Source organism: Manis pentadactyla, chromosome 8, assembly GCF_030020395.1.
Source record: "Manis pentadactyla isolate mManPen7 chromosome 8, mManPen7.hap1, whole genome shotgun sequence".
NCBI classification, from domain to species: Eukaryota; Metazoa; Chordata; class Mammalia; order Pholidota; family Manidae; genus Manis; species Manis pentadactyla.
The window spans coordinates 103,899,451-103,924,049 of NC_080026.1; the positions used below are offsets into that span (position 1 = coordinate 103,899,451).

Genomic DNA, 24,599 nt, shown 5'->3' on the forward strand with positions numbered 1-24,599 from the left:
TTTTAGGTTTAATTTGTGTATGGAGTTAGAAAATAATCCAGTTTCATTCTCTTACATATAGCTGTCCAGTTTTACCAACACCAGTTGTTGAAGAGGCTGTCATTTCCCCATTGTATATCCACATGGCTTCTTTATTGTTTATTAATTGACTCTATGCTTGGGTTTATATCTGGGCTCTCTATTCTGTTTGATCTATAGGTCTGTTCTTTTGCCAGTACCAAATTGTCATGATTACTGTGGCTTTGTGGTAGAGCTTGAAATAAGGGAGCGTTAATCCCCAAGCTTTGTTATTATTTCTCAGGATTGCTTTACCTATTCGGGGTCTTTTGTGGTTCCATATGAATTTTAGAACTATTTGTTCTAGTTTGTTGAAGAATGCCGTTGGTATTTTGATAGGGATTGCATTGAATTTGTAGATCGCTTTAGGCAGGATGGCCATTTTGACAATATTAATTCTTCCTTTCCATGAGCACGGATGTATGTCCATTGTATTTCCATTTATTGGTGTCTTCTTTAATTTCATGAGTGTCTTAAAATTTTCAGGGTATAGGTCTTTCACCCCCTTGGCTAGGTTTATTCCTAGGTATTTTATTCTTTTTGATGCAGTTGTGAATGGAATTGTTTTCCTGATTTCACTTTCAGTTAGTTCATCATTAGTATATAGGAATGCCACAGATTTCTATGTATTGATTTTGTATCCTGCAACTTTGCTGAATTCAGTTATTAGTTCTAGTAGTTTTGGGGTGGATTCTTTAGGGTTTTTTTATGTACAGTATCATGTCATCTGCACACAGAGACAGTTTAACTTACTCCTTACCAATCTGGATGCCTTTTATTTCTTTGTGTTGTCTGATTGCCGTGGCTAGGACCTGCAGTACTATGTTGAATAGAAGTGAGGAGAGTGGGTATCCTTTTCTTCGTCCCAATCTTAAAGGAAAAGCTTTCAGCTTCTCGCTGTTAAGTATACTGTTGGGCTGTGGGTTTGTCATATATGGCCTTTATTATGTTGAGGTACTTGCCCTCTATACGCATTTTGTTGAGAGTTTTTATCATGAATGGATACCGAATTTTGTTGAATGTCCTTCTGTTTGTTGGTGTATGATGTTGATGATTTTTCTAATATTGTACTATTCTTGCATCCTTGGAATAAATCTTACTTGATCATGATGGATGATCTTTTTGATGTATTTTTAATTCAGTTTGTTAATATTTTATTGAGTATTTTGCATCATTGTTCATCCGGGATATTGGTCTGTAATTTTCTTTTTTTGTGCTGTCTTTGCCTGGTTGTGGTATTAGAGTGATGCTGTCCTCATAGAATGAGTTTGAAAGTATTCCCTCCTCTTCTACTTTTTGGAAAACTTTAAAGGATGATGGGCATTACTGCACTAAATGTTTGATAAAGTTCAGCAGTGAAGCCATCTGGTCCAGTGATTATGTTTTTAGGTAGTTTTTTGATTATCAATTCAATTTCATTGCTGGTAATTGGGTCTATTCAGATTTTCTGTTTCTTCCTGGGTCAGCCTTGGAAGGTTGTATTTTTCTAGGAAGTTGTCCATTTCTTCTAGGTTATCCAATTTGTTAGCATATAATTTTTCATAGTATTCTCTAATAATTCTTTGTATTTCTGTGGTGTCCATAGTGATTTTTCCTTTCTCATTTCTGATTCTTTTTATGTGTATAGACTCTCTTTTTTCCTTGGTAAGTCTGGCTAGGGGTTTATTTTTCTTAATTTTTTCTCAAAGAACCAGCTCCTGCTTTCATTGATTATTTCTGTTGTCTTATTCTTCTTGATTTTATTTATTTATGCTCTGATCTTTATTATATCCCTCCTTCTACTCTCTTTGGACCTCATTTGTTGTTCTTTTTCTAGTTTCATTAATTGTAAGTTTAGACTGTTCTCATAGAATTGTTCTTTCCTAAGGTAAGCCTGTATTGCAATATACTTCCCTCTTAGCACGGTCTTCACTGGGTCCCACATATTTTGCAATGTTGAGTTATTGTTGTCATTTGTCTCCATATATTGCTTGATCTCTGTTTTTATTTGGTCATTGATCCACTGATTTTTTAAGAGCATATTGTTAAGCCTCCATGTGTTTGTAGTCCTTTTTGTTTTCTTTGCATAATTTATTTGTAGTTTCATACCTTTGTGGTCTGAGAAACTGGTTGGTACAATATCAATCCTTCTGAATTTATTGAGGCTCTTTTTGTGACCTGGTATATGATCTATTGTAAATGTTTCATGGGCACTTGAGAAGAATGTGTTTCCTGCTGTTTTTGGATGGAGTGTTCTGTAGATGTCTGTTAGGTCCATCTGTTGTAATGTGTTGTTCAGTGCCTCTGTCTCCTTAGTTATTTTCTGTCTGCTTGATCTGTCCTTTGGAGCAAGTGGTGTGTTGAAGTCTTCTAAAATGAATGCATTGCATTCTATTTTCCCCTTTAATTCTGTTAGTACTTGTTTCATATATGTAGGTGCTCCTATGTTGGGTGCATAGATATTTATAATGGTTATATCCTCTTGTTGGACTGACCCCTTTATCATTACATAGTGTCTTTCTTTGTCTCTTGTAACTTTCTTTGTTTTGAAGTCTATTTTGTCTGATACAAGTACTGCAACTTCTACTTTTTCTCCCTATTAGTTGCATGAAGTATCTTTTTCCATCCCTTCACTTTTAGTCTGTGTATGTCTTTGGGTTTGAACTGAGTCTCTTATAGGTAGCATATAGATGAGTCTTGTTTTTTTATCCATTCAGTGACTCTTTGTCTTTTGATTGGTGCATTCAGACCATTTACATTTAGGGTGGTTATCGATTGGTATGTACTTATTGCCACTGCAGACTTTAGATTTGTGGTTACCAAAAGGAAAAGGGTAGCTTCTTTACTAACAGCCTAATTTATCTCACTTAGTAGGCTATTACAAACACAATCCAAAGGTTCTTTTTTTTACCCCCCCTTTTTCTTCCTCCTCCATTCTTTATATAGTAGGTATCATATTCTGTACTCTTTATCTGTCTCTTGACTGACTTTGGGGGTAGTTGATTTAAGTTTCCATCTTCTTAGTAATTAATTGTTCTACTTTCTTTACTGTGGTTTTGTAACCTCTGGTGACAGCTATTTAGCATTAAGAACACTTCCATCTATAGCAGTCCCTCCAAAATACACTGTAGAAATGGTTTGTGGGAGGTAAATTCTCTCAACTTTTGCTTATCTGGGAACTGTTTAAATCCCTCCTTCAAATTTAAATGATAATATTGCCAGGTAGAGTATTCTTGATTCCAGGCCCTTCTGTTTCATTGCATTAAATATATCATGCCACTCCCTTCTGGCCTGTAAGGTTTCTGCTGAGAAGTCTGATGATATCCTGATGGGTTTTCCTTTGTATTTGATCTTTTTCTCTCTCTCTCTCTCGCTGCTTTTTATACTCTGTTCTTGTCCTTGATCTTTGCCATTTTAATTATTATATGTCTTGGTGTTGTCTTCCTTGGGTCCCTTGTGTTGGGAGATCTGTGCACCTCCATGGACTGAGAGACTATTTCCTTCCCCAGACTGGGGAAGTTTTCAGCAATTACCTCCTCAAAGGCACTTTCTATCCCTTTTTCTCTCCCTTCTTCCAGTACCCCTGGAATGCAAATATCATTCTGTTTGGATTGGTCACACAGTTCTCTTAACATTCTTTCATACCTGTAGATCCTTTTTTTTCTTTCTGTACCTCAGCTTCTTTGTATTCCTGTTCTCTAATTTCTATTTCATTTACCATCTCTTCTACTTCATCTAATCTGCATTTAAATCTCTCCATTGTATGTTTCATTTCAGATACTGTAGTTTTCAAAGTTTCTATCTCTTGAATTCCTCCCTGAGGTCTTGAATATTTTTCTGGAGCTCCATGAGCATGTTTATGATTTTTTAAAAAATCTTTTTCAGGAAGATTGGTGAGTTCAGTTTCACTTGGTCCTCTTTCTGGTGTTTGTGGGATTTGGGATTGTACCAGGTTCTTTTGACTTTTCATATTTGTAATAACTTGGTGTAGGCAACACTCTCTAGTGCCCAGAAGCTCTACTCTCTGGAGCTTCTCAGCCCCTGGAGCAATGGTGGGGGTTGCAGGCAAGCAGCGCTGGTGCCTGCCGGGAGGAAAGAACTCTGCTGCTTCCCAGCTGTATTGCCTGCCTCCACTGCCAGGGCCAGTGGGTCGAGTGCACAGGGAAGAATCTGTATGCTACCCCCTTACAGCTGCTGGTGGCAGGGCTGCCTTCTGACTGGCCAGGAGCAATGGTAGAGCAGCAAGTTTGTGACCCGGTGCCAGGTGTGAGGAAGGAACAGCAAGTTGCTTATCATGGTGGGGGCCTAAGAGCTGCGCTGCCAGCCAAGAGATGGAGCTCCTGAATCTCCTGACAGTTCCCAACCTGCTGGACTGAGTGTGCCGGGACAATTTTGTCCACGTGTCCTTTCTTCTGAGCAGCAAGCTTTGTGCAGTCCCTGAAAGCACTCTCACTGTTGGGAAGTCTCTCAGAGTGCCTGCTTTTCTTTTGTCCCTGAGCAGCCAGTTGTGGGTACCTGTTCTCCACAAGCACCTGGAATCTTAGTGTCGCCAAGTATTCCACCTGTGTTAGCTTTCCAACCCCACTAATCTCCAGAGCACCATGTAATATAGGTTCGTGCTCCAAGAGCAGATCTCCAGGGCTGGGAGTTCAGCAGTCCTAGGCCTCCACCATCTCCCTGCCAGTGAGATGGGGTAGAGGAAGGGCTTGGGTCCCAGCAGATCACAGCTTTGATACTTTACCCTTTTCTGTGAGGTCTTCTCTTTTCCCCAGGTGTAGGTAGTGTGTCCCAGCCTTTTTCTCTGTTGCTTTTTCAGAATGAGTTGTATTTGCTATATTTTCATATTATATGTGGCTTTGGGAGGAGATTTCTGTCTCACCTCTAATGCCACCATCTTCAAGCCCCAAGTTGTTTATTGTGAGTGCATTACAATGATATAACTGATTTTCATGTTTTGATGTGGTATCCTGCAACTGTGCTAAGCTTGTTTAATAATTCTGATAGTTCTTAATGGATTGGGTTGGATTTTCTATATACAAGATCATGTAACCTGTGAATAGAGACAGTTTTGCCTCTTCTTTTCCAGCGTGGATGCCTTTATTCACTCTCTTGCCTAATTGCCTCAGCTACAACCTCCAGTACAATTTAAATGGAAGGGGTGAGGAGACATCCTTGTCTTTTTTTTATCCTAACTGCAAAACTGTCTTCCATTATTTTAAGTATGTTATCTCTGGGTATTTTGTAGATAACCTCTGTCAGGTTGCAGGGGTTCCTTTCTCTTCCTAGTTGGTTGTTTTTCCAATGAAAAGATACTGGATTTTGTCAAATATTTTTCTGCATCTATTAATACAATACATGATTTGATTGATTTTCATGGTAAACCAACTTTGTGTTACTGGGGTAACTCCAGCTTGGTTGTGGTGTATAATCCATTTTACATGTTGCTGGATTTGGCTTACTGGCATTTTGTTGAGGATTTTTGTTGTCTGTGGTCATAATGGACATTGGTCTGTAAGTTTCTTGTGATATCTTTCAGTGGTTTAAGTTTTGGGTAATATTGGCCTCGTAGAATGAGTTGGGAAGCAATCTCTACTCTTAAATTTTGGGGGAAGAATTTGTGAAGAACTGTTGTTAATTCTTCCTTAAATGTTTAGTGCCAGTACAACCAATCTGGTCTTGGGCTTTTCTTTCTAGAAAAATTTTTTTGATTGCTTGTTCAGTCTTTTTACTTGTTATAGGCCTATTCCGATTTTCTGTTTCTTCTTGAGTCAGTTTCTGTAGTGTGTGTCTTTCTAGGAATTTGCCCATTTCATCTAGATTATCTAATTTGTTGGCATATAATTGTTCATAGTATCCCTTTATAATCCTTTCCATTTCTGTAAGGTTGGTATTAATGTCCATCTTTCATTCATGATTTTAGCACTTGGAATCTTCCCTCCTTTTTCTTGGCTTAGCTAAGGTTTGTCAGTTTTGTCAATCTTTGCAAAGACTCAACTTTTGATTTCTTTGATTTACTCTATTTTTCCATATTCTATTTCATCATTTCCTTCCTTCTCCTTGATTTGGGTTTAGTTTGCTTTTCTTTTTCTAGTTTCTTAAGGTGGAAGGTCAGGCTATTGGTTTGATATTTTCTTTTGATAGACATTTTTTAAGAGCAGTTGAGAGGATGGTACAGTAAAGTCTCTATGTGTCTTTTGTGGCTTGATAATTCATTTCTTTTTAGCAGTAAGTAACATTCTGTTGTATGATGTACCACAGTTTGTTCATCCATTCACTTACAGAAGGATATCTTGGTTGCTTCCAAGTTTTGGCAATTACAAATAAAGCTTCTGTATACATCTGTGTGCAGGTTTTTGTGTAGACATAAGTGTGATTATCAAGAAGTGTGAATGCTGGGTTTTATGGTAAAAGTATGTGTAGCTTTGTAAGAAACTGCCAAACTGTCTTTCAAAGTGGATGTACATTTTACATTTCCTATCAGCAGTGAATTCTTGTTGCTTTGTATCCTTATCAGCATTTGGTGTCGTCAGTGTTTGGATTTTAGCCATTTTAACCATCACATAGATATTTGGTAATATCTTACTGTGTTAATTTGCAATTTCCTAATGACATATGATGCTAAGCATCTTTCCATATGCTTATTTGCAGTCCTCTATCTTTGGTGAGGTGTCTATTAAGTCTTTTGAACATTTTTACAATCATATTGTTGGTTTTCTTACTGTTGAGTTTTAAGTGTTCTTTGTATATTTTGAATAACAGGATTATCAGTTATGCCTTTTACAAATATTTTCTCCCATTCTGTAGCTTATCTTCTCATTCTCTTGATTTTCTTTTTTAATGTAGTCATTTATAGTTACAAATTTCTTTCTAAGCCCTGCATAGATTTCTGCTTTGACTCATTATTATTTAGGAGCCTGTTCTTTAATTTACACATTTGTAAATTTCCCAAATAGTCCTTCTGTTATTTATTTCTAGTTTCATTCCATTTTGATCAAAAACATACTTTGATTTCTGTCCTTCAAAATGTATTAAGACTGTTTTATGGCCTAACATGCTTTTTTCCTCATAAATGTTGCACATGCACTTGAGAAGAATGTGTATTCTGCTGTTGTTGTCTGGAGCATTTTATAAATATCTAGTTGGTTCCTAGTATTTTCAAGTCTTCCATTTCCTTGTTGATCTTATATATATTTTTCATTGAAAGTACAATATTGAAGTCTATTGAATTGTCTGTTTCTTCAGTTCTGTCCATTTTTGCTTTCATTTATTTTGGGCTCTTTTGTTAGGTGCATAGATGTTCCTAATTGTTGAATCTTCCTGATGGATTGTCCCTTTTACTATTATAAAATGTCCTTCTTTGTTTCTAGTAACAATTTTTGTCTTAAAGTTGATTTTCAACCGATATTAGTGTAGCTTCTTTCACTCTTTGTCCTAATAGATTAGTAGTAAATTCTTAAATTGCTTTCAAGTTAAGTTTTGTTTACAGTTTTGTTTTTATAAATAATACTAACAGAGATGTCAGTAGCTATTACTCATTAACAGGCCCCTACTGTTAGCCAGGCACTCCATTGGTTGCTCTGCAGTGTTTTCTTTTGTTTTTAAGCCTCTCAAAACTCTGCACAGTAGATACTGTCTTTATTTTATAGATAAGGAAACAGACTCAGCAAATTTATTTAATGGAAGCCCTTGGGCTTCTAGCAAGTAAGTGAAGGAGCCAGAATTTTAAATTGCTGAATTTCTTACTTCCACTCATTTAGTCAGCTACAAGGCTACATATGGATAGGAAGTAAGTAGTTTCATGTACCATAAGAATAGGGGTAATGTGAACTTGAATTTCTTTTATTTTACTTTATTATTTTTTTATTTTTTTCTAGGTATTATTGATATACACTCTTATAAAGGTTTCACATGAAAAAACAATGTGGTTACTACATTTACCCATATTATCAAGTCCCCACCGATACCCCATTGCAGTCACTGTCCATCAGTGCAGCAAGATGCCACAGATACACTATGTGCCTTCTCTGTGCTACACTTGAACTTGAATTTCTTTAAGAGACTTAATAAATTAAGTATATGATGTATAATGTGTAAATGGATTTTCTGTGATTTGATGCTATTGGCATTGAAGGAGAAACATGGCCAAAAAGGAAAATTATTGTGCTTACTCTGTCAAATGGTCTATTCTCTTTTTTCTTTGTTTTCTTATTTGTCCATCTGGAAATGGAAAAGAATAGCAAATACATGAAAGAAAAGATGTACTACTACAATATCTCATAGACTCTCATAGTATTTTCTTCTAACTCTTTGAAATGTTTACTTTATATATTTTCCCTCCAGATAATACATTCACATGGACCAAAATTCAAAAGTACTGAATACAAGTAGGCTATTCAATGAAAAGTCTTTTTACCATGCTCGCCAGCCATGATGCCAAGTAAGTTTCCTTGGAGGCAACTATTGTTACAAGTCTCTGGTGTTTCATTCTAGGTGGTTTCCCTCTTTTTCTCCTTATCTGTCTTTTTCCCTGTTTTCTCCTCCTTCCCTAAACACACACACACACACAATCTACAAACATTAGAGTAAAGGAATAAAACGGGACAGGGAAATACTCAGGGAACCCCAACTGTAGGAAGCCAATTCTGCTCTTTAGCCTGAAAGCACAGCAGAAAGGAGCTGTTGACAGAACTTGACAGGAGCTGTAACAGAGGGAGAGGGGTTGTTTAACAGGATCCGTTGTCTTAGAGAAATGCAAACTGCCTGTAGTGAAGGAGACAGGGAATAAAAGTTCCTTAAACACTTTTACCACCCTCTGATTTTCTAGCCATTCTGCTCGTTATTTGAACACATCAGAAGCTAGAGAGTGAGGAAAGTGCAATTCATTTTGCACAAAGAAGGGTGGAGAAAGATGAAAAGTAAACCTAGAAGGGCAAATAGAATACTGAACACAATTAGGTTGTATGTCAATAGGTTCTGGACTGGTATATTATACATCTGCTTTGTACTTGCTTTTTTTTTTCCTTCTTAGCAATAAATGGTAGATATCATTTTATATTAATGTACAAAGAACTTTTTTCCCCCTTACAGTTACATAGTATTCTATTTTATAGGTGTATGGTTATTTATATAACCAGTCTCCTGTTTATGGACATCCAGGCTGTTTCTAATCTTCTATCACTACAGACAGCACTGTCATAAATGACTGTGTAAATTAATTTTATGCACATGTGCACATACATATGTAAGATGAATGACTAGAATGGAATTGGTAGGTCAGAGGGTATGTGCATTTATAACATTAACATATTATCAGATGGACTTTTGTAGAGAGTACAAACCTATTTGATCTTCCCAGGAGTTTATTGGAGTGCCTGCTTCTCCATTGCCTTTACCAACATGCTGGTGTTATTATGCAGAACTAATATATCTGCTGCCTTTCCAATGATCAAAGCCCTGCAGAATGTTCATGCAGGAGTTTTTTTTCCTACTTTATTATGAAATACTTCATTTGTTGAAAAGGAACATGTAACTACATACGAGGAGTAAAGACTAATAAACTGTCACAGATTTAGAAATAAAATATCCTGTTGAATTCAGCTTTTTACCATTAAGTAGTGACTATTTTATCCACAATAATTTTTTGTCTTAAATTGGTATATATAATATAGTCATGATAATACAGAATCGACATAATATAACTACATCAGCTTTTTTTAAAATCGATTTCTTAGGACAGTTTTTTATTGAAAGGAAAATTGTGAAGATAGTAGAGTTTCCATATATCCTGCATCCAGTTTCGTCTGTTATTGACATATTATAGTACATTTGTTATAATTAATGGACCGATATTGATACATTATTATTAACTAAAGTTCATACTTTATTCAGGTCTCCTTTTTACCTAATGTCTTCATTCTGTTCCAGAATACCACATCACATTTCATAATGTCTTTACAACTCCTCTTGGCCATAATAGTTTTTCAGACATTTCTTATTTTTGATGACTTTGACAGTTTTGAGGATACTAGTCACATATTTTGTAGAATATCCCTCAGTTGGGATTTGTCTAATGTTTTTGTTATCTATTGGGGTTTTGAGTTTTGGGAAGCAAGAACACAGAGGTAAAGTGCCATTTCATCACAGCACATCAAAGGCACATACGTTACTTAAATCACTGGTGATAATGACTTCAGTTATCTGGCTACGGTGGTGTATGTCAAGTTTCTTCACTGTAAAGTTACTCTCTTTTACCCCTTTTATGCCATCTTAATTTGTTGTTGTTTTTGCATCTGCCCTGTTTATTTTTTCTCCTTTTATTTTCAATTCTTCTGCATTCTTTTACATTTATTGTGATACTGATAGATTTGGGTTTTTACTGTCAAATTTTGTGCATTGTATTTGTCCCACTTTTTGGCTTTTTCCCCCTCCTATTCTTGATCATCTTCTGGATTCAAGTATTTTTTCCCCTCTGATACTGTATTTTCCCCTGTACTAGTTTTTAAGTTTTATACTTTTTTCCCTATTTAAGTGGCTGTCATTGAAAATCTTAGCTTTTATCTCTTCAAATATTGCTTTTTCCCAATTTTCTCCATTCTAATCTTCTAGAACTCTGATAGAATTATGTTAGATGTTTTCATATTATCTTTCACTCTCTTGTTTTTCATCTGTGTCTGTGTGTTGCAGCACTATAATTTCTTCTTAATTGTTAGCAAGTTCTCAAATTCTTAGCAGTGTCTCATCTACAGGTTTTTTTAATAAGTTCTAGTTGTTTCTAAAATGTGCCTTGTATTTTGTACAGTTTCTTCTTGTTCATTTATAAATTATCTTGTATTCATTACATAGTTTTATGTTCAGATTGATAATCCCATTATCTGTGGTCTTTGGTAGCCTAAATCTGTTGTTGTTCTTCTGGCTCTCGCTCATGATGCTTTATTTCTCTTGAGTGTGAGAACTGTGTTAATTTTGTAGGCTGTGGGTATCCTGAAGGTGAAGGAACTCCAAAAAGGATTTACATGTGCTCTTCGTGGATGCCAAGGGATGCTACCAATCTGGGATTTAATCTCTGGGTTTGAGATTTCTTCCATAGCACAGACAGATTTCTAACCTTAAATCAGCATGCCAGTTGACTTACGGTCACAAATTCTTAGAGGAAACTGCCCTCCTCATCATACTTTTCTTCTTGAAGATACAACAGTTTTCTTTCACTTTGTTGTAATGTGCATTTTTTTTTCTTAGATTACCCTTTCACTCAAGGGTAAAAGGGTATAAAATCCTTCTGAGGGTCTGAGAGTCAGCTCTCCAACATTATGCAGACCCAAGACCTTTATGACTTGTAAAACCCAGTATTTTAGCTCTTCCCCTTGTAATTTTTTTCATGGAGTGGAAAAAGGTCATTTGTCATCATAGAATTTCCCATTTTCTGTGTTATTACTCAAATCCCCATAATATTTATATAAGTTCTATGTTCTGTATTTCTTATAAGCAGGTGGTTAGACCTCATCAATGAAGTTATGTATGATTTTTTTTTACAAGAAAATTTCATAAATGGTTCTGTGCACTTATTACAACACAGTATGAACACATAACATATAGTTGCCTTTCAAAGAGGGGATATTACAGCTGACACCACAGAAATACAGTGGATCATCAGAAACGTCTGTGAACAGTTGTATGTCAACAAGTTGGATAACCTAGAAATAAAGGGTAAATTCCTAGAAGCATACAACCTATCAATATTGAATCTTGAAGACATATGTGAAGAAAATGTGAACAGACCAATAACAAGTAAGGAATCATAAACCTCCTAACAAAGAAAAACAAGGACCGGGTAGTTCCACTGGTGAAGTCTACAAAATATTTAAAGAAGAATTAATGCCAATACTTCTAACACTCTTCCAGAAAATTGAAGAGGAAACACTCCCAAACTCATTTTATGAAGCCAGCCTTACCCTGATACCACAGCCAGTTAAGGATACTACAAGAAAAGAAAACTAAGCTAACATCCCTGATGAATATAGATACACACATTCTCAGCAAAATACTAGCAAGCCAAATTCAACAGCACATGAAAAGGATTGTACACCATGACCAGATCAATGTGACTTATCCCTGGAATGCAAGAATGGTTCATCAGCATCTGTAAATCAATCAATGTGGTACTCCACATTAATAGATTGAAATATAAAAATCATAGGATCATTTCAACACAGAAAAAGCATTTGATATAATTCAATAACCTTTCATGATAAAAACTCTCAACAAATAGGTATAGAGGTAATGTATCTCAACATAATAAAGGCCTTATATAAGGAGCCACAGCTAACATACTCAGTGATGATAGATTGAAACTCCCAGTATATCAAGGTCAAGCACAAGACAGGGCTGTCCATTCTCACTACTCTTATTCAGCATAGTACTGGAAGTCTTAGCTGGAGGAATGAGGTGAGAAGAAACAAATAAGTTATCCAGATTGGAAAGAAAGAAATAGAATTGTCTTTGTTTGCAGATGATATGATCTTATATATAGAAAATCCTAAGAACTACCAAAAAAAAAAATGTTAGAATAAGTGAATACAGTAAAGTTGCAGGATGCAAAATCAACATACAAAATTCAATTGTTTCTAAATACTAACATCAGGCTATCTGAGAAAGAAGACAATCCCTTTTATATCAAAAATAAAATATAGGCATAAAACTAAGAATTATAAGACATTGATGCAAAAAATTGAGGAAAAGCAAATAAATAGAAAGACATCCTATGTTTGTGGATTGGAAGAATTAATATTGTTAAACTGCCCATACTACCCAAAACCATCTATAGATTAAGTTCAATCCCTATCAAAATACCAATGGCATTTTTCACAGAAGTAAAAAAAAAATCCTAAAATTTGTGTGGAACCACAGAAGACCCCAGATAGCCAAAGCAAAGAAAAGAAGAAAGTGGAAGGCACTATATTTCCTGATTCCAAACTTTATTAGAAAGGCATTACAATCAAAACAATACAGTGCTGGCATAAAAACAGGCCAGTGGAACAGAATCAAGAGCTCAAAAATAAACCCATGCATATATATTCAACTAATATTTGACACAGGAGCCAAGAATACTCTGGGTAAAGAATAGTCTTCAATAAATGGTACTGAGAAAATTAAATACTCATATGCAAAAGAATGAAACTGGACCCTTATCTTACACCACTCAGAAAAATCTACTCAAAGTAGACTAAAGACTTAAATAAACATGAACCTGTAAAACATCTATAAGAAAACAAGGGTAAGCTCCTTGACGTTGGTCTTGGCAAGTAATATTTTTGGATATGACACCAAACAACAAAAGGGAAAAAAAAGTGAGACTATATCAAACTGAAAAGCTTCTGCATAGCAGAAGAAGCAATTCATCAGCAAAATGAAAGGGCAAACTATGGAATAGGAGAAAATATTTACAAAACATCTATATTTGATAAGGGTTAACAGCCAAAATGTATAAAGAATGCATACAATTCAATAGCAAAAAAACAGTCATTAAAAAAGGGCAAAGGAACCCCTATGTTTATCGCAGCACTATTTACAATAGCAAAGACATGGAAGTAACCCTAAGTGTCCATCAGTAGATGAATGGATAAAGAAGATGTGGTACATACACACAATGGAATATTATTCAACCTTAAGAAGAAAACAGATCCTACCATTTGCAACAACATGGATGGAGCTAGAGGGTATTATGCTCAGTGATAATAATCATATGTAATTGTTTTCATTGAGTAGAAAAATACCAAATGATTTCCCTCATTTGTGGAGTATAACAACGAAGCAACACTGAAGGAACAAAACAGCAGCAGACTCTCAGACTCCAAGAAGGGACTAGCGGTTATCAAAGGGAAAGTGGGTGGGGAGGGAGGGAGAAGAGGATTAAGGGGTATTATGATCACACATGATGTGGGGTGGGGGGACACGGGAAAGGCAGTATAGCACAGAGAAGACAAGTAGTGACTCTACAGCATCTTACTACGCTGATGGACAGTGAGTGCAATGGGGTATGTGGGGGGGACTTGATAATGTGGCTGAATGTAGTAACCACAATTGTTGCTCATGTGAAATCTTCATAAGATTGTATATCAATGAATGATACCTTAATTTTTTTTTAAATGGTAAAGGACTTGAACAGACATTTATCCAAAACAAACATACAGATGACCAACTGATGTATGAAAAGATGTTGAACATCACTGATCATCAGGAAAGTGCAAGTCCAAACCACAGTCACTTCACACATGTTAGAAAGGCTGTTATCAAAAAGACAGACAGTTGTTGGCAAGGCTGTGGAGCAAAGAGAACTCTTGTGCTCTGTTGGTAAGAATGTAATTGGCATAGCCACTGTGGAAAACAATATGGAGATGGTTTCCTAAAAAAACTGAAAATGAAAGTATCATGCAATCCAGCAGTCCCACTTCTGAATGGGACAATCCAGAATCCAACAGTCCAAAAGAAATGAAATCACTCTCTCCAAGAGTACTTGTTACCTCCATGTTCATTGCAACATTATTCACAATAGCCAAGACATGAAAACAGCCTAAGTATCCATTGACAGATGAATAGATAAAGATAATGTGTGTGTAAGTGTGTTTGGTATACACACATACTCAGTGAAATATTCAGCCATAAAACATGAAATCCTGCGTTTTGCAACATAGGTGGATCTTATGGGCATTTTGCTAAGTGAAATAAGTCACAGAGAAAGGTACTGTATATTCTTACTTACATGTGGAGTCTAATAGCCAAACTCACAGAAATAGTAGAAAGGTGATTGCTAAGGGCTAGGGAGTGGGGGAAATAGGGAGCTGTTGGTCAGATGGTACAAACATCCATCTAAAAGTTCTGGAGATCTAATGTATAGTGTGGTGACTATAGTTAACAACACTGTATTACATACATGAAATTTAAGAAAGTAGATCTTAAGTTTTATCACCACAAAAATGGTAATTTTATATAACAGGATTTAGTATTAGTTAACCTTATTGTGGTAATCATTTCTCAATATGCATGTATACAGATCATCACATTGTACACTTTAAAGTTACATATGTGGTATGTCAGTATCTCAGTAAACCTGGAAAAAAATGTGTAGTCTTTTTTATGGTAAAATCTGTATCCACTGATTAGTCTTAGCAGCCTGATGCATCCAATAAAGTTCTCTTTAGCTTCTACCTACCAGTGTTAGCAAAAATGATTGTTCATTCATTGCTCTCGATCTGTTATTTCATTAGGTGGTACAGAAAAATGACATAATTCTTTAATTCTTTCTGCCATTTGCAACAGATTAGAATATTCTAATATGCAGTTAGCTTAGAATATTTATGAAAAGGTGAACAGAGAAAGGATTGCTGAGTCAAAGGGTGAATTGCACATATATTTTTGTTAGATTTTGCCAAATTCCCCTCCATGGGTACTATACCATTTGTATATCCACCTGCAGTGGATGAGTGCCACTTTGCTGACACCTTTGCCAATAAAATGGTGTTGATGAACTAAAATTTTAGACAATCTGTTAGGTGAGAAGCGAGATCTCATAGTTTTAATTTAAATTTATGAGTGAGGTGGCTAAGCCATTGTAAAGCAACTAAGAACACTGTAGACTTTGAAAAGGTACTGCAAAGTATGAAATACTTTTTATTTTTTTTGGCTTTTTAAATATTTTTTATGGCTTCCATTTTATGGAAATTTTATATTTTTGGTAGTTCCTGACCTATCAGTTACTCTCTAAGAATAGTCTACATTGTTTTCTTCTAACCACATAACCTTCTATTACTCGTATGAATTTAACCTATTACTTTTCTGACTGCTCTCACAAACTATATTGTTGGCTTATTTCACTACTTGAAAACCAGTATAGATTTAAGAATTGGAGTACTTTATATTAATAAGAGCTTCGAGTAATATTTACACTCAGCCATCTGAGAAGTGTTCATGTTTACATTGCTTTATGTCTGAGTTCCTGTGGATAATCAAATTTAAGAACCAAAGTCCTTAGTGATTCAGTTTTGGAGTACCCTCTGTTTTCAAAAGTTTATAGTTAGACATCTCATTAGGTCTTTGGTCCTCATTTATAAACCCTCTTATGAGGCAAATGACTAGGGTACCTTCAAAATAAGGATTTCTTGTATTTATTGCTGGATCATTTCTGTATTTGTCCCTAAAATTTAAAAGTAGATTCGTTTTAAGAAGGATATTCAGTAATGTGAGATTTTCTAGGTGCACACTGTATATAAATACAGGTAGCTGAATTATAGGTCCAAAACACAATTACAGAATCATTTTTAAAAGGTAATTACTAACTGTAGATCTAAATTTAAGTCTACTGTCTTCTTTCTCCCTCTTCATTCCCAGATTTTCTGGCTTCATGAATTTTCCCCCTCCTTGTCCCAGACCTTTAAGCAAAAAGAATCTATATCCTTTATTTCTTACCTGAGGATTTCCTGAAACAGTTTTGTTTCTTTACCAGAGCTTTATATCCAATCTGTCTTGGATTATACCTTCTGTCCCAGAATTCTATCGGGCTTAACTTTGTCTGTTAATTTTGGAACAACTAAGAACTGGTATTGTTACTATGTAACACTAAAGTACTGTATTCAGAGTACTGCATTATCTTAATTTTCACAACAACTCTGAGGTAGGCAATATCTTCATTGAACAGATGAAGCAGAAATTGAGGTCTGGTGAGAGTAATTTGTCCAAATTCACACAGCAGACCCTGTCAAATCCTTACCTACTTTGTTATGTTGCCTCCTAAGCAACCTAATATAAGCTGCTCAGGTAAAAAGAAAATGAAACAGTAATGTCAGGTTAATTTTCCTCAGTGTTATGATTATCTGAATTTTATATAAACTCTTTGTAAAGCAGTTTTTCTTATTAATAAAAGCAGTTGTATTCTGATCATGGAAATTTTGAAAAAATAAGGTATGTTTAAGGAAGGAAAAAATGTGTAATAACAATTCCTTGGCATATATCTAGTCTAATATTGCCATCTGTTTTTATTAATTAATGGTGTTGATGGTGGTGTTTCTTTCGCCACACCTTAAAGAACTTTTCCAACTTTTTATTTTGAAATTAAAAGAATTCAGTAACTTAGGCATGGTTTTCTCCAAAAAGCAGAAAAATACTGCTGTTTTTCTAATAAGTTTTAATGAGCCTTCATCCTTTACTCAACTCTTTTATATTAAGCTTCTCTAGACTGATGCTATTATTGATAGTACCTTTATCTTTGTACTTGCTCTGGATACAAATCTTGTGGATTCTATTCCAGTTTACTCTGACTTTAAATAATCTGTTACTAGTTTTCCTAAATTATCTTATTTTAGCATATCTCTCATCAGGAACTTTTACCTATTATATCACATTTTTCAAAGATCTGGCCAAGGTTTCTATCAGTTAACCTCCACCTTACTGGTATACCAGCTTTTAAAAAACATATTAACCCTTGGAATAAAGTCTTTTGCCTCTAGTTAGAAGGTCTTTTAGTATGCCCCCTTTTCAGTTCATAGCCTTCTTTAATTAGTAAATATGTACATACACACAGCATTGAAAAAAACTCATTGTAGCCTTACCGCCAGATAATCTTTACTTAAATTTTTCTAACATGTATCTGTATAGTTTGTACCATACCATCATACATTTGTTAATTTTGCCTCTCAAAGTCTTTCAGTTGTTCAATGTGTATTTATTGTCTCTCATTTGATTGTAGGCTCCTTGGAGATAGAGGCTAGTGTTTTAAATTGTATTTACATTTATTTTAATGCTAATAAAATGCTGTGTGTACAATAGGTGCTTAATAGGTACTTAGTAGTTGACCTTACAGCCCACAGATATTCCTTGGGCTGTTCTATCCTTGGGATAAGTTTAAGCTTTCCCTTGGCACAAACTATGTAATAATAAAGAACTACCATAATAACCTTTAGTTACTACACTTGTTAATATGCTGTATATATATAGCTGAAGGAATGGTACCCACCTGCTCTGGATCTTTTATTTTTCAAGTTGTTTGGGGTGTGTTTTGTTTTGAGGGTTTTTTGGTCAATTGTTATTAGTTTGGCTATGTAAAAACTTGTTCAAGGACATATCCTTTCTACAGTCTAATGACTAACTTGTTGTTATTAAGCAAAGTAATTTACAGCGTAAGTTTGCTGGATGTTTACTCTTATATAAAAATGGTAAAATCTTAAAAGCAAAGCAATCAAAGATGAAACTTGCATAGGCTTATCTGAGGCCCTTAGATCTAGCCTCTAAAGTCTAGTGTTTAAAACAGTGATGAATGCTAGAGAAAGAGTTAAAACTCTTTACTGTCCCATATGGATTCCCACATACTTTTAACTCTTAATTGAGTTTGCTGTGGTATTATTTCATGTCTTCAAGAAATCCACGTTTGTTGATTTGGATCTATATAATTTATTCTCTTTTTAAAGTCCTTTTCAACAAAAGATTGAGTCAAGTACTTGAGAGTCAAATAATAGTGCTGTAGCTAGGACCTGTACTGTTATGCCCTGTGGAACAGGCCAGAGTGTCCTGATGTACTGCCAGATACCACGTGCTAAGATAGCTGTGGCCTAGAGAGTCCCTGAGAGTGGTGTCAGTCATCATCAAAAAGCATTTTTTAAGCACCTATTTGTACATGGTTCTATCCTAGGCACTATACAAAACGAGTTAAACAGACATGGCCCCTGCCCCCTGGGAGTTTTCAATCTAAGATGATGCTGACATGGACAGACATAAAGGATATTGAGACAACTGAACAAACATTGATCAAGAACATAAAGTACTAATATTATGCACAAGCAAAGGGGTAAGTGCATTTTATGGGATAGTACATAAAGGAAGCCTGGCGGGACATGAACAGGGTGGGGTAGCGCATTAGTCAACCTCTATCAGGTTAGGTTAGTTTTCATTGGGAAGTTGGATTTTCATACAGACTTAAAGAAGGGACAGAAATAGAGTGCAGCAAAAGAAGAGTTGGAACAAGGAGAAGTTTAGAACTATATTGTTGGAGACTTAGTGGCTTCCAAAATCTGCAATTCTGGTTGCTTCTGAATCTGAAAGGGAGGTTATGTTTTGGCTTAGCAAGTTGGCATTTGAGTTGGGTCTAGATCAAAACTAGTTCAATACAAGCAAAAAGCAAATAAAAAAAACCTGGAAACTTGAGTAGCTTCTAAAAGCTGTCTATTCTGCTGATTATTTCTCTTTTATAAACCATGGCCACTTAATGGAAACCTTGGGATTCATGGGTGCTGTTATCAGGAACTTAATGCAAGGTTATCTTGTGGAGCACCTATAAATTATGTTTTGTGTTAGAAACTTTAGCACTTGAGCAATGTATAGAAATTATTTCTCAGAGAGTTGGTCAGAGGGGTGTTTTATTGTTTTGAGGATACCTTCCTATCCCAAAGGAAAGGTCCTGGGGATTTGGGGTATTCCTGAAAACAGTGCCATCAGATACTGAACACTGAGTATCACCTATTCAGTCATTCATTCCACACCTTCCAAGATGTGCCTTTAGTACCAGGTATATGTAGATTTGAACTTAAAGCAAACTTGCAGTAAATCTACTTTTGCAGTATCTGCTAGATAAAACTGATTACTTCTTTTTCAGTAGATATAGACTTAGGAGTTTCGCCAATAACTTCTCAGCTCACTGTTTGATGTCATTCAAATCTGAAATATGCAGGTGTGAATTTATCCAACATATTAGGGTTTGTTTTCTTTATAAAAGCTTTATTGCACAAAAAAAATGCACAAGAGATTCTTTTTAATTACAAGCTTCCCTAGTGCCCTTTAAATTACTGATTTTCAAAAGTTACACTTATACAAAGATTCTTCAATTGCTATCCATTATAGAAATACAATACTGTTGAAAACATAAGTGGTGAAACCCATGGAGGCATTAAAAATTTAATGCCGTTTAAAAATATTGAAACCTTTTTATGTCCTTATACATTTAACTTGAGAGAGATATTTATTCATACTTCTTCCTCCCCATTAGAATTGAGGTTTTCAATGGGTAGAGGCTTGCCTTTCCTCACTTCCCATAACTCTTTGTGCTGTAATCTGACAATAAGTAAAATCTAGTGACTTTTCTTTTTCCCTTTTATGACCTCCAGTCATGGGATAGTAGTAGTGTGTGATACTCTTCCTAAGTAGGAAGAGCATGGTTTAGAGACGATTTCAGTGATTGTTCTTATTCACCAAATAGCTTGCCTAGATAATCTTCAGCTCTCAGAAATATCTCCCCTTGGTGGCAGTTTATTATTCTAATGGATTGTTTCTGCTAGGCAGTTATCCTTCCTTTTAAATCTTAAACTAATCTTGGACTAGTCTATCTGGAACAGCCTTGAGAAGTTTAGGTAGATAAACAAGACAAAAGCCTAGACAGAATTTTTTCAGAAAAACTAAAAATAGGGATTAAAAGTACAGTCTCTGTTTCCATTCAATCCAACACATCTTTTACATATGATCCAAGGGATGAGTAGAAAATTTCCAAAAGGAAGTATGAGGATGTGTGTTTGTTTTAGCTTTACAGAAAGAATTTACACTCAGTGATTTGGGAAGAAAGTTGACAATGAGCTCATATTAGAACCTTCTGAGATCTTTAAAGGGAAGACAATTCAATCATCTTTAGATTGTCTATGTTCATGATAGGTAAAAGTAGTAGTGATGGATTACTTTTTAAGAATGATGTTCTCATCCCAATGATTGATTACATTTTTCAAGGAATTATATTCCTTCCCTCCATCAATAGATAGCTTCAATAATGCTGTTGAAAGGGGGAGCTGAAGGTACATTGGAAGCATGCGAAATAGTTTTTCTTCTTATAAATTCTGATTCTAACTAGGTCAAAAATAGTCTTATAACTTGGGCTCTGTGCAGAGAAATGAAGAAGGAAGATCTAGAGATTTTATCCTAGTTTTAATCAAGTACCTCAGTAGAGAATTAAGCAAATTCTAACTAGAGAGTCATAGGAACTTGGGATTCATCAATAAGCGAAACAAAAAGGTTATTTTCCCTTTGGAGCTTATGTTCTAGTTCAACAGGCAGTGAACTTTTTCTATTAAAAAACCATGTAGTAAATATTTGAGACTTTGTGTGTAGCCAATAAAACTTTATTTACAAAAACAGGCAGCCAAGCTGGACTTAGCCCCTGGGCCATAATTCTTATTGTAGTAAGTGGAAACAGAACTAGTGAGTAAATTAGAGTGTTTTCGATGATAAGTGCTTTGGGAAAAAGAAGGAACAGAGTAATCAAATAGGGAGCATCCTGAAGTAGAAGTCGGCAGGGTGGGCCTCACCAAAGTCAGGAACAAGAGGAACCAGCAAAGGACACTGAAAAGTGAGAGACTGGCAAGATGGAAAGAAAACCAAGGCCAAGAGGTGATGGTGTCCTGGAAATGGAAGGAAGAATCATGTATGGGGAAGAAGAAGGAAACACCTGTGTCAGATATTGCTGTTGGCCAAATAGGAGGAAGGATTTAGCTGTGTGTAGGTTGTTAGTGACCTTAATGAACAGTTTTGTGGAGTGGATTCAAGAGAGAGTGGAAGGAGTGTGTGTGAAAACAGGTATAAGTCTTTTGAGGAATTGTGTTGTAAAAGGAGCAAAGAAATGAAGTAGTGGGGGGAAAGGATCAAGAGAACAGTTGTTTTTTTTTTAAGATAGAAGACATAATTACTTTTGTTTATGGAAATAATCCAGTAAACAGTATTGGGAAAATGACATAGGAGAGAATTGCTGGATCTGTGGCTTTGAGTTGGAGATAGGGTGGGATCTGGTGTTTATGTGAAGGGGTTGACTTCAGGTAGGTGTGATGTTGCTAGAAAGTTACATGTGCTGTGGAGAGTCTGTAGTTGTAGCTTCAATTTTCTAATTAAAGATTTATCAGTAGAGAATATGAAAGCTGAAGTGTTGAGCTTTTACATATATATTTATGGTCTTTAACTTTTAGTATCAATATTTGAGGGATCTTTGGTGAGTCATTAAAGTTACTTCTATTTTGCTTTCTGAGGGAGTTATAAACTTAACCCAGCAAATTTGTGTGTTTCAAGGACTAAACCCTACATTATGAGATGAATATGTAATGCTACATATAATTCCCTGTGGCCCAGTGCCTGATACCATGTAGGCACATAAGAAAAACTCTTATTAGAGGATGTTGAGTCCGTGTGCACTGAACTAGACAGACTTTATCTCTCTGGCCCAAAAAGTTACCTTGTAAATGTTACGTAAGTTAGGATTTGACATTGGTTAAGTAAATATGCTAAATTTAAATCATAGGTCCTTTGACATCTCTCCTAATGTTCTTTCTGCTTTACAGTGTGGTCTCTCTTTATACGATAACTAGTGATATATTGGCTTCAGCCATCGGGGAAGTACTGATCACTAGCACTAAACATGGATGTTTGTTCTTAACATGTTCAAGTATTTTATCATCATACTGCTGTATTAATTTCTTTGTCCAATGAAAGCAAATTTTTTTTGTGTACATCATCCTGTAGCTTGTAAGCCCCCAGAAGGTAGGTAATAACTCTATACATAATTTCTAAGAAAAAGTCTCAAGTAATAGTTGGTATATAGGGGGTATTCAACAACTGTGGTGATTACTAAATCAAAGGTTTCATATTCTTTTGATTAAACTTAGATATCCAGCTCTTTAGGCCTTGATTTATTTAAGGCCTGAGACCCTTCCACTATTATGGCAAATTCTGGAGCTAAATTATATTGGGCTTAATGGCAGTTACTAGAACACTTCCAAATGTACCTAATCCAAATAACTTCAGGGGGAAGTAGTAGCTAAATTTCTTAGTAAGCACATAATAATAGAAGCATGCTTGGCACATACAGCTGTTGGAGTGCCATAAAAACTGGTGGCGTAACCATTAAAACAAGTTTGTTAGAGAATAATACTCTACTAAATATAGCAAGCATACTGAAAATCAAAGATAGAATGACAGTGTGTAACTATAAGAAGATAGCCTTGGTTACCATCACACACTATACCAGAAAAAATGAGGGAAGTTGAAGTGATATTCTTACTAAGTACTAGAGAATCTAATTGTGGCCAGAAACTGTTTGGGAAGAGCAAGCTAAGTTGGCCATTTCATTTTCCAGTAGCCAGTGTTATTAAAAGATAGAAGTGAGAGAGCTATTTCCTTTATAAAGAAGCAGCTGTGTTTGAGGCTTTAATCTTTGGTTTATATTTTTGGTTTAAATTTTTATGAAGTTAAAAATGTGAAGATGCTGTTTCCCAGAGTTTAGGAAGTAAAACTATTTATTCAAATGACTGAGAAGTTCTAAATCTATTCAAATCTATGTTCCCACCACATTTATAACAGTTATTTCTAAAGCATCAGAACATCCAACGTTATAAAAATATTTTGGATCTATGGAAAATACTGAGTCTTTTTTGTATTTTAATCCAACTTGTGTTGAAACTTTACTTGTTTTCTTTGTGTTGCAGGTCCAGTTGTTTACGTCTTGGATCTTGCAGATAGACTGATCTCAAAAGCTTGTCCATTTGCTGCAGCAGGAATAATGGTTGGCTCTATCTATTGGACAGCTGTGACTTATGGAGCAGTGACAGTGATGCAGGTTCACTATTTTACTCTGTTCAACGATGTACATTTGATATGAAGATGTATCTCTTAGGAGTTTTAAAATTTACTAGTTTGAACATGTAATAACATAACTGCAAAATAAGAAAATATATAAAAAGCTATCTAGTGAAAAGTCATCTTACTCCTGTCCGTCATTTACCTAGGTTCCCCCTTACCTCGCCAGGTAGCCACTATTATTAGCTTCATATATATTCTCCCAGACTTTCTTTGTGCATGTGCAAGAAAGTAAATACATTCTCCCACATACATACACTTTTCTTTTTTTTTATCCCAAAAGGAAGCATATTGCAGCTGCATCCCTTTTCTCACAGTGAGTCTTGGAAATCTTTTCATATAAGTATGCGTAAGCCTGCATAGCATTCTGTGTATAAATTACAACAATTTACTAACCAATCTCTTGTTGATTAGACAGTTAGTTGCTTCCAGTTTTTTGCTATTACCAAACAGTGCTGTAGTCCATAACTGGTGATGAAGGTAAGAAAGACTTAAATTTGAAGATTAGTCCCAGGCTCTTGACGCTTCTCTCTTTACACCTCTTCCTTAAAGATTTCCATCTATCATCTCTGTGCTTTTTGTGCTCAGATCTGTCTTTTACCCTATTCTTTCCCCAAATCCAGCCCTACAATAGAAGCTTGACCCTCCTTAAATGACTTATTGGGACTTCACACTCAGTATTATTGTAATCAGATTTGTTTTTTCCTCAATTTGAAACCTAAATTTATTCTCCATTATAATTTCTCTATACCTTTGATTCCTACTGGTGTTTTCCCATGTACTTTATTTCTTAGGATTACCTTTAACTCCTTCTACTTGATAGCCCTATGTCCAGTCCACTGACCAAGTCCAAGCAGTTTCTATTTTGATATGTCTTGTATCTGTGGCTTCCTTTCCACAGTCTTTACCACCTGACTTCTTCC

At 35.4% G+C, this 24,599-nt stretch overlaps 1 protein-coding gene across 1 annotated transcript in view; it reads left to right on the top strand.

Annotated features, from left to right (window-relative positions):
• The window catches only part of MARCHF5 (membrane associated ring-CH-type finger 5), a 54,531-nt gene that overhangs the window by 21,371 nt on the left and 8,561 nt on the right, over positions 1–24,599 (top strand). The window contains exon 3 of the mRNA XM_036923165.2: positions 23,526–23,656. Within this exon, the coding sequence (XP_036779060.1) occupies positions 23,526–23,656 (131 nt within the window). The remainder of the gene's footprint in view (positions 1–23,525; positions 23,657–24,599) is intronic.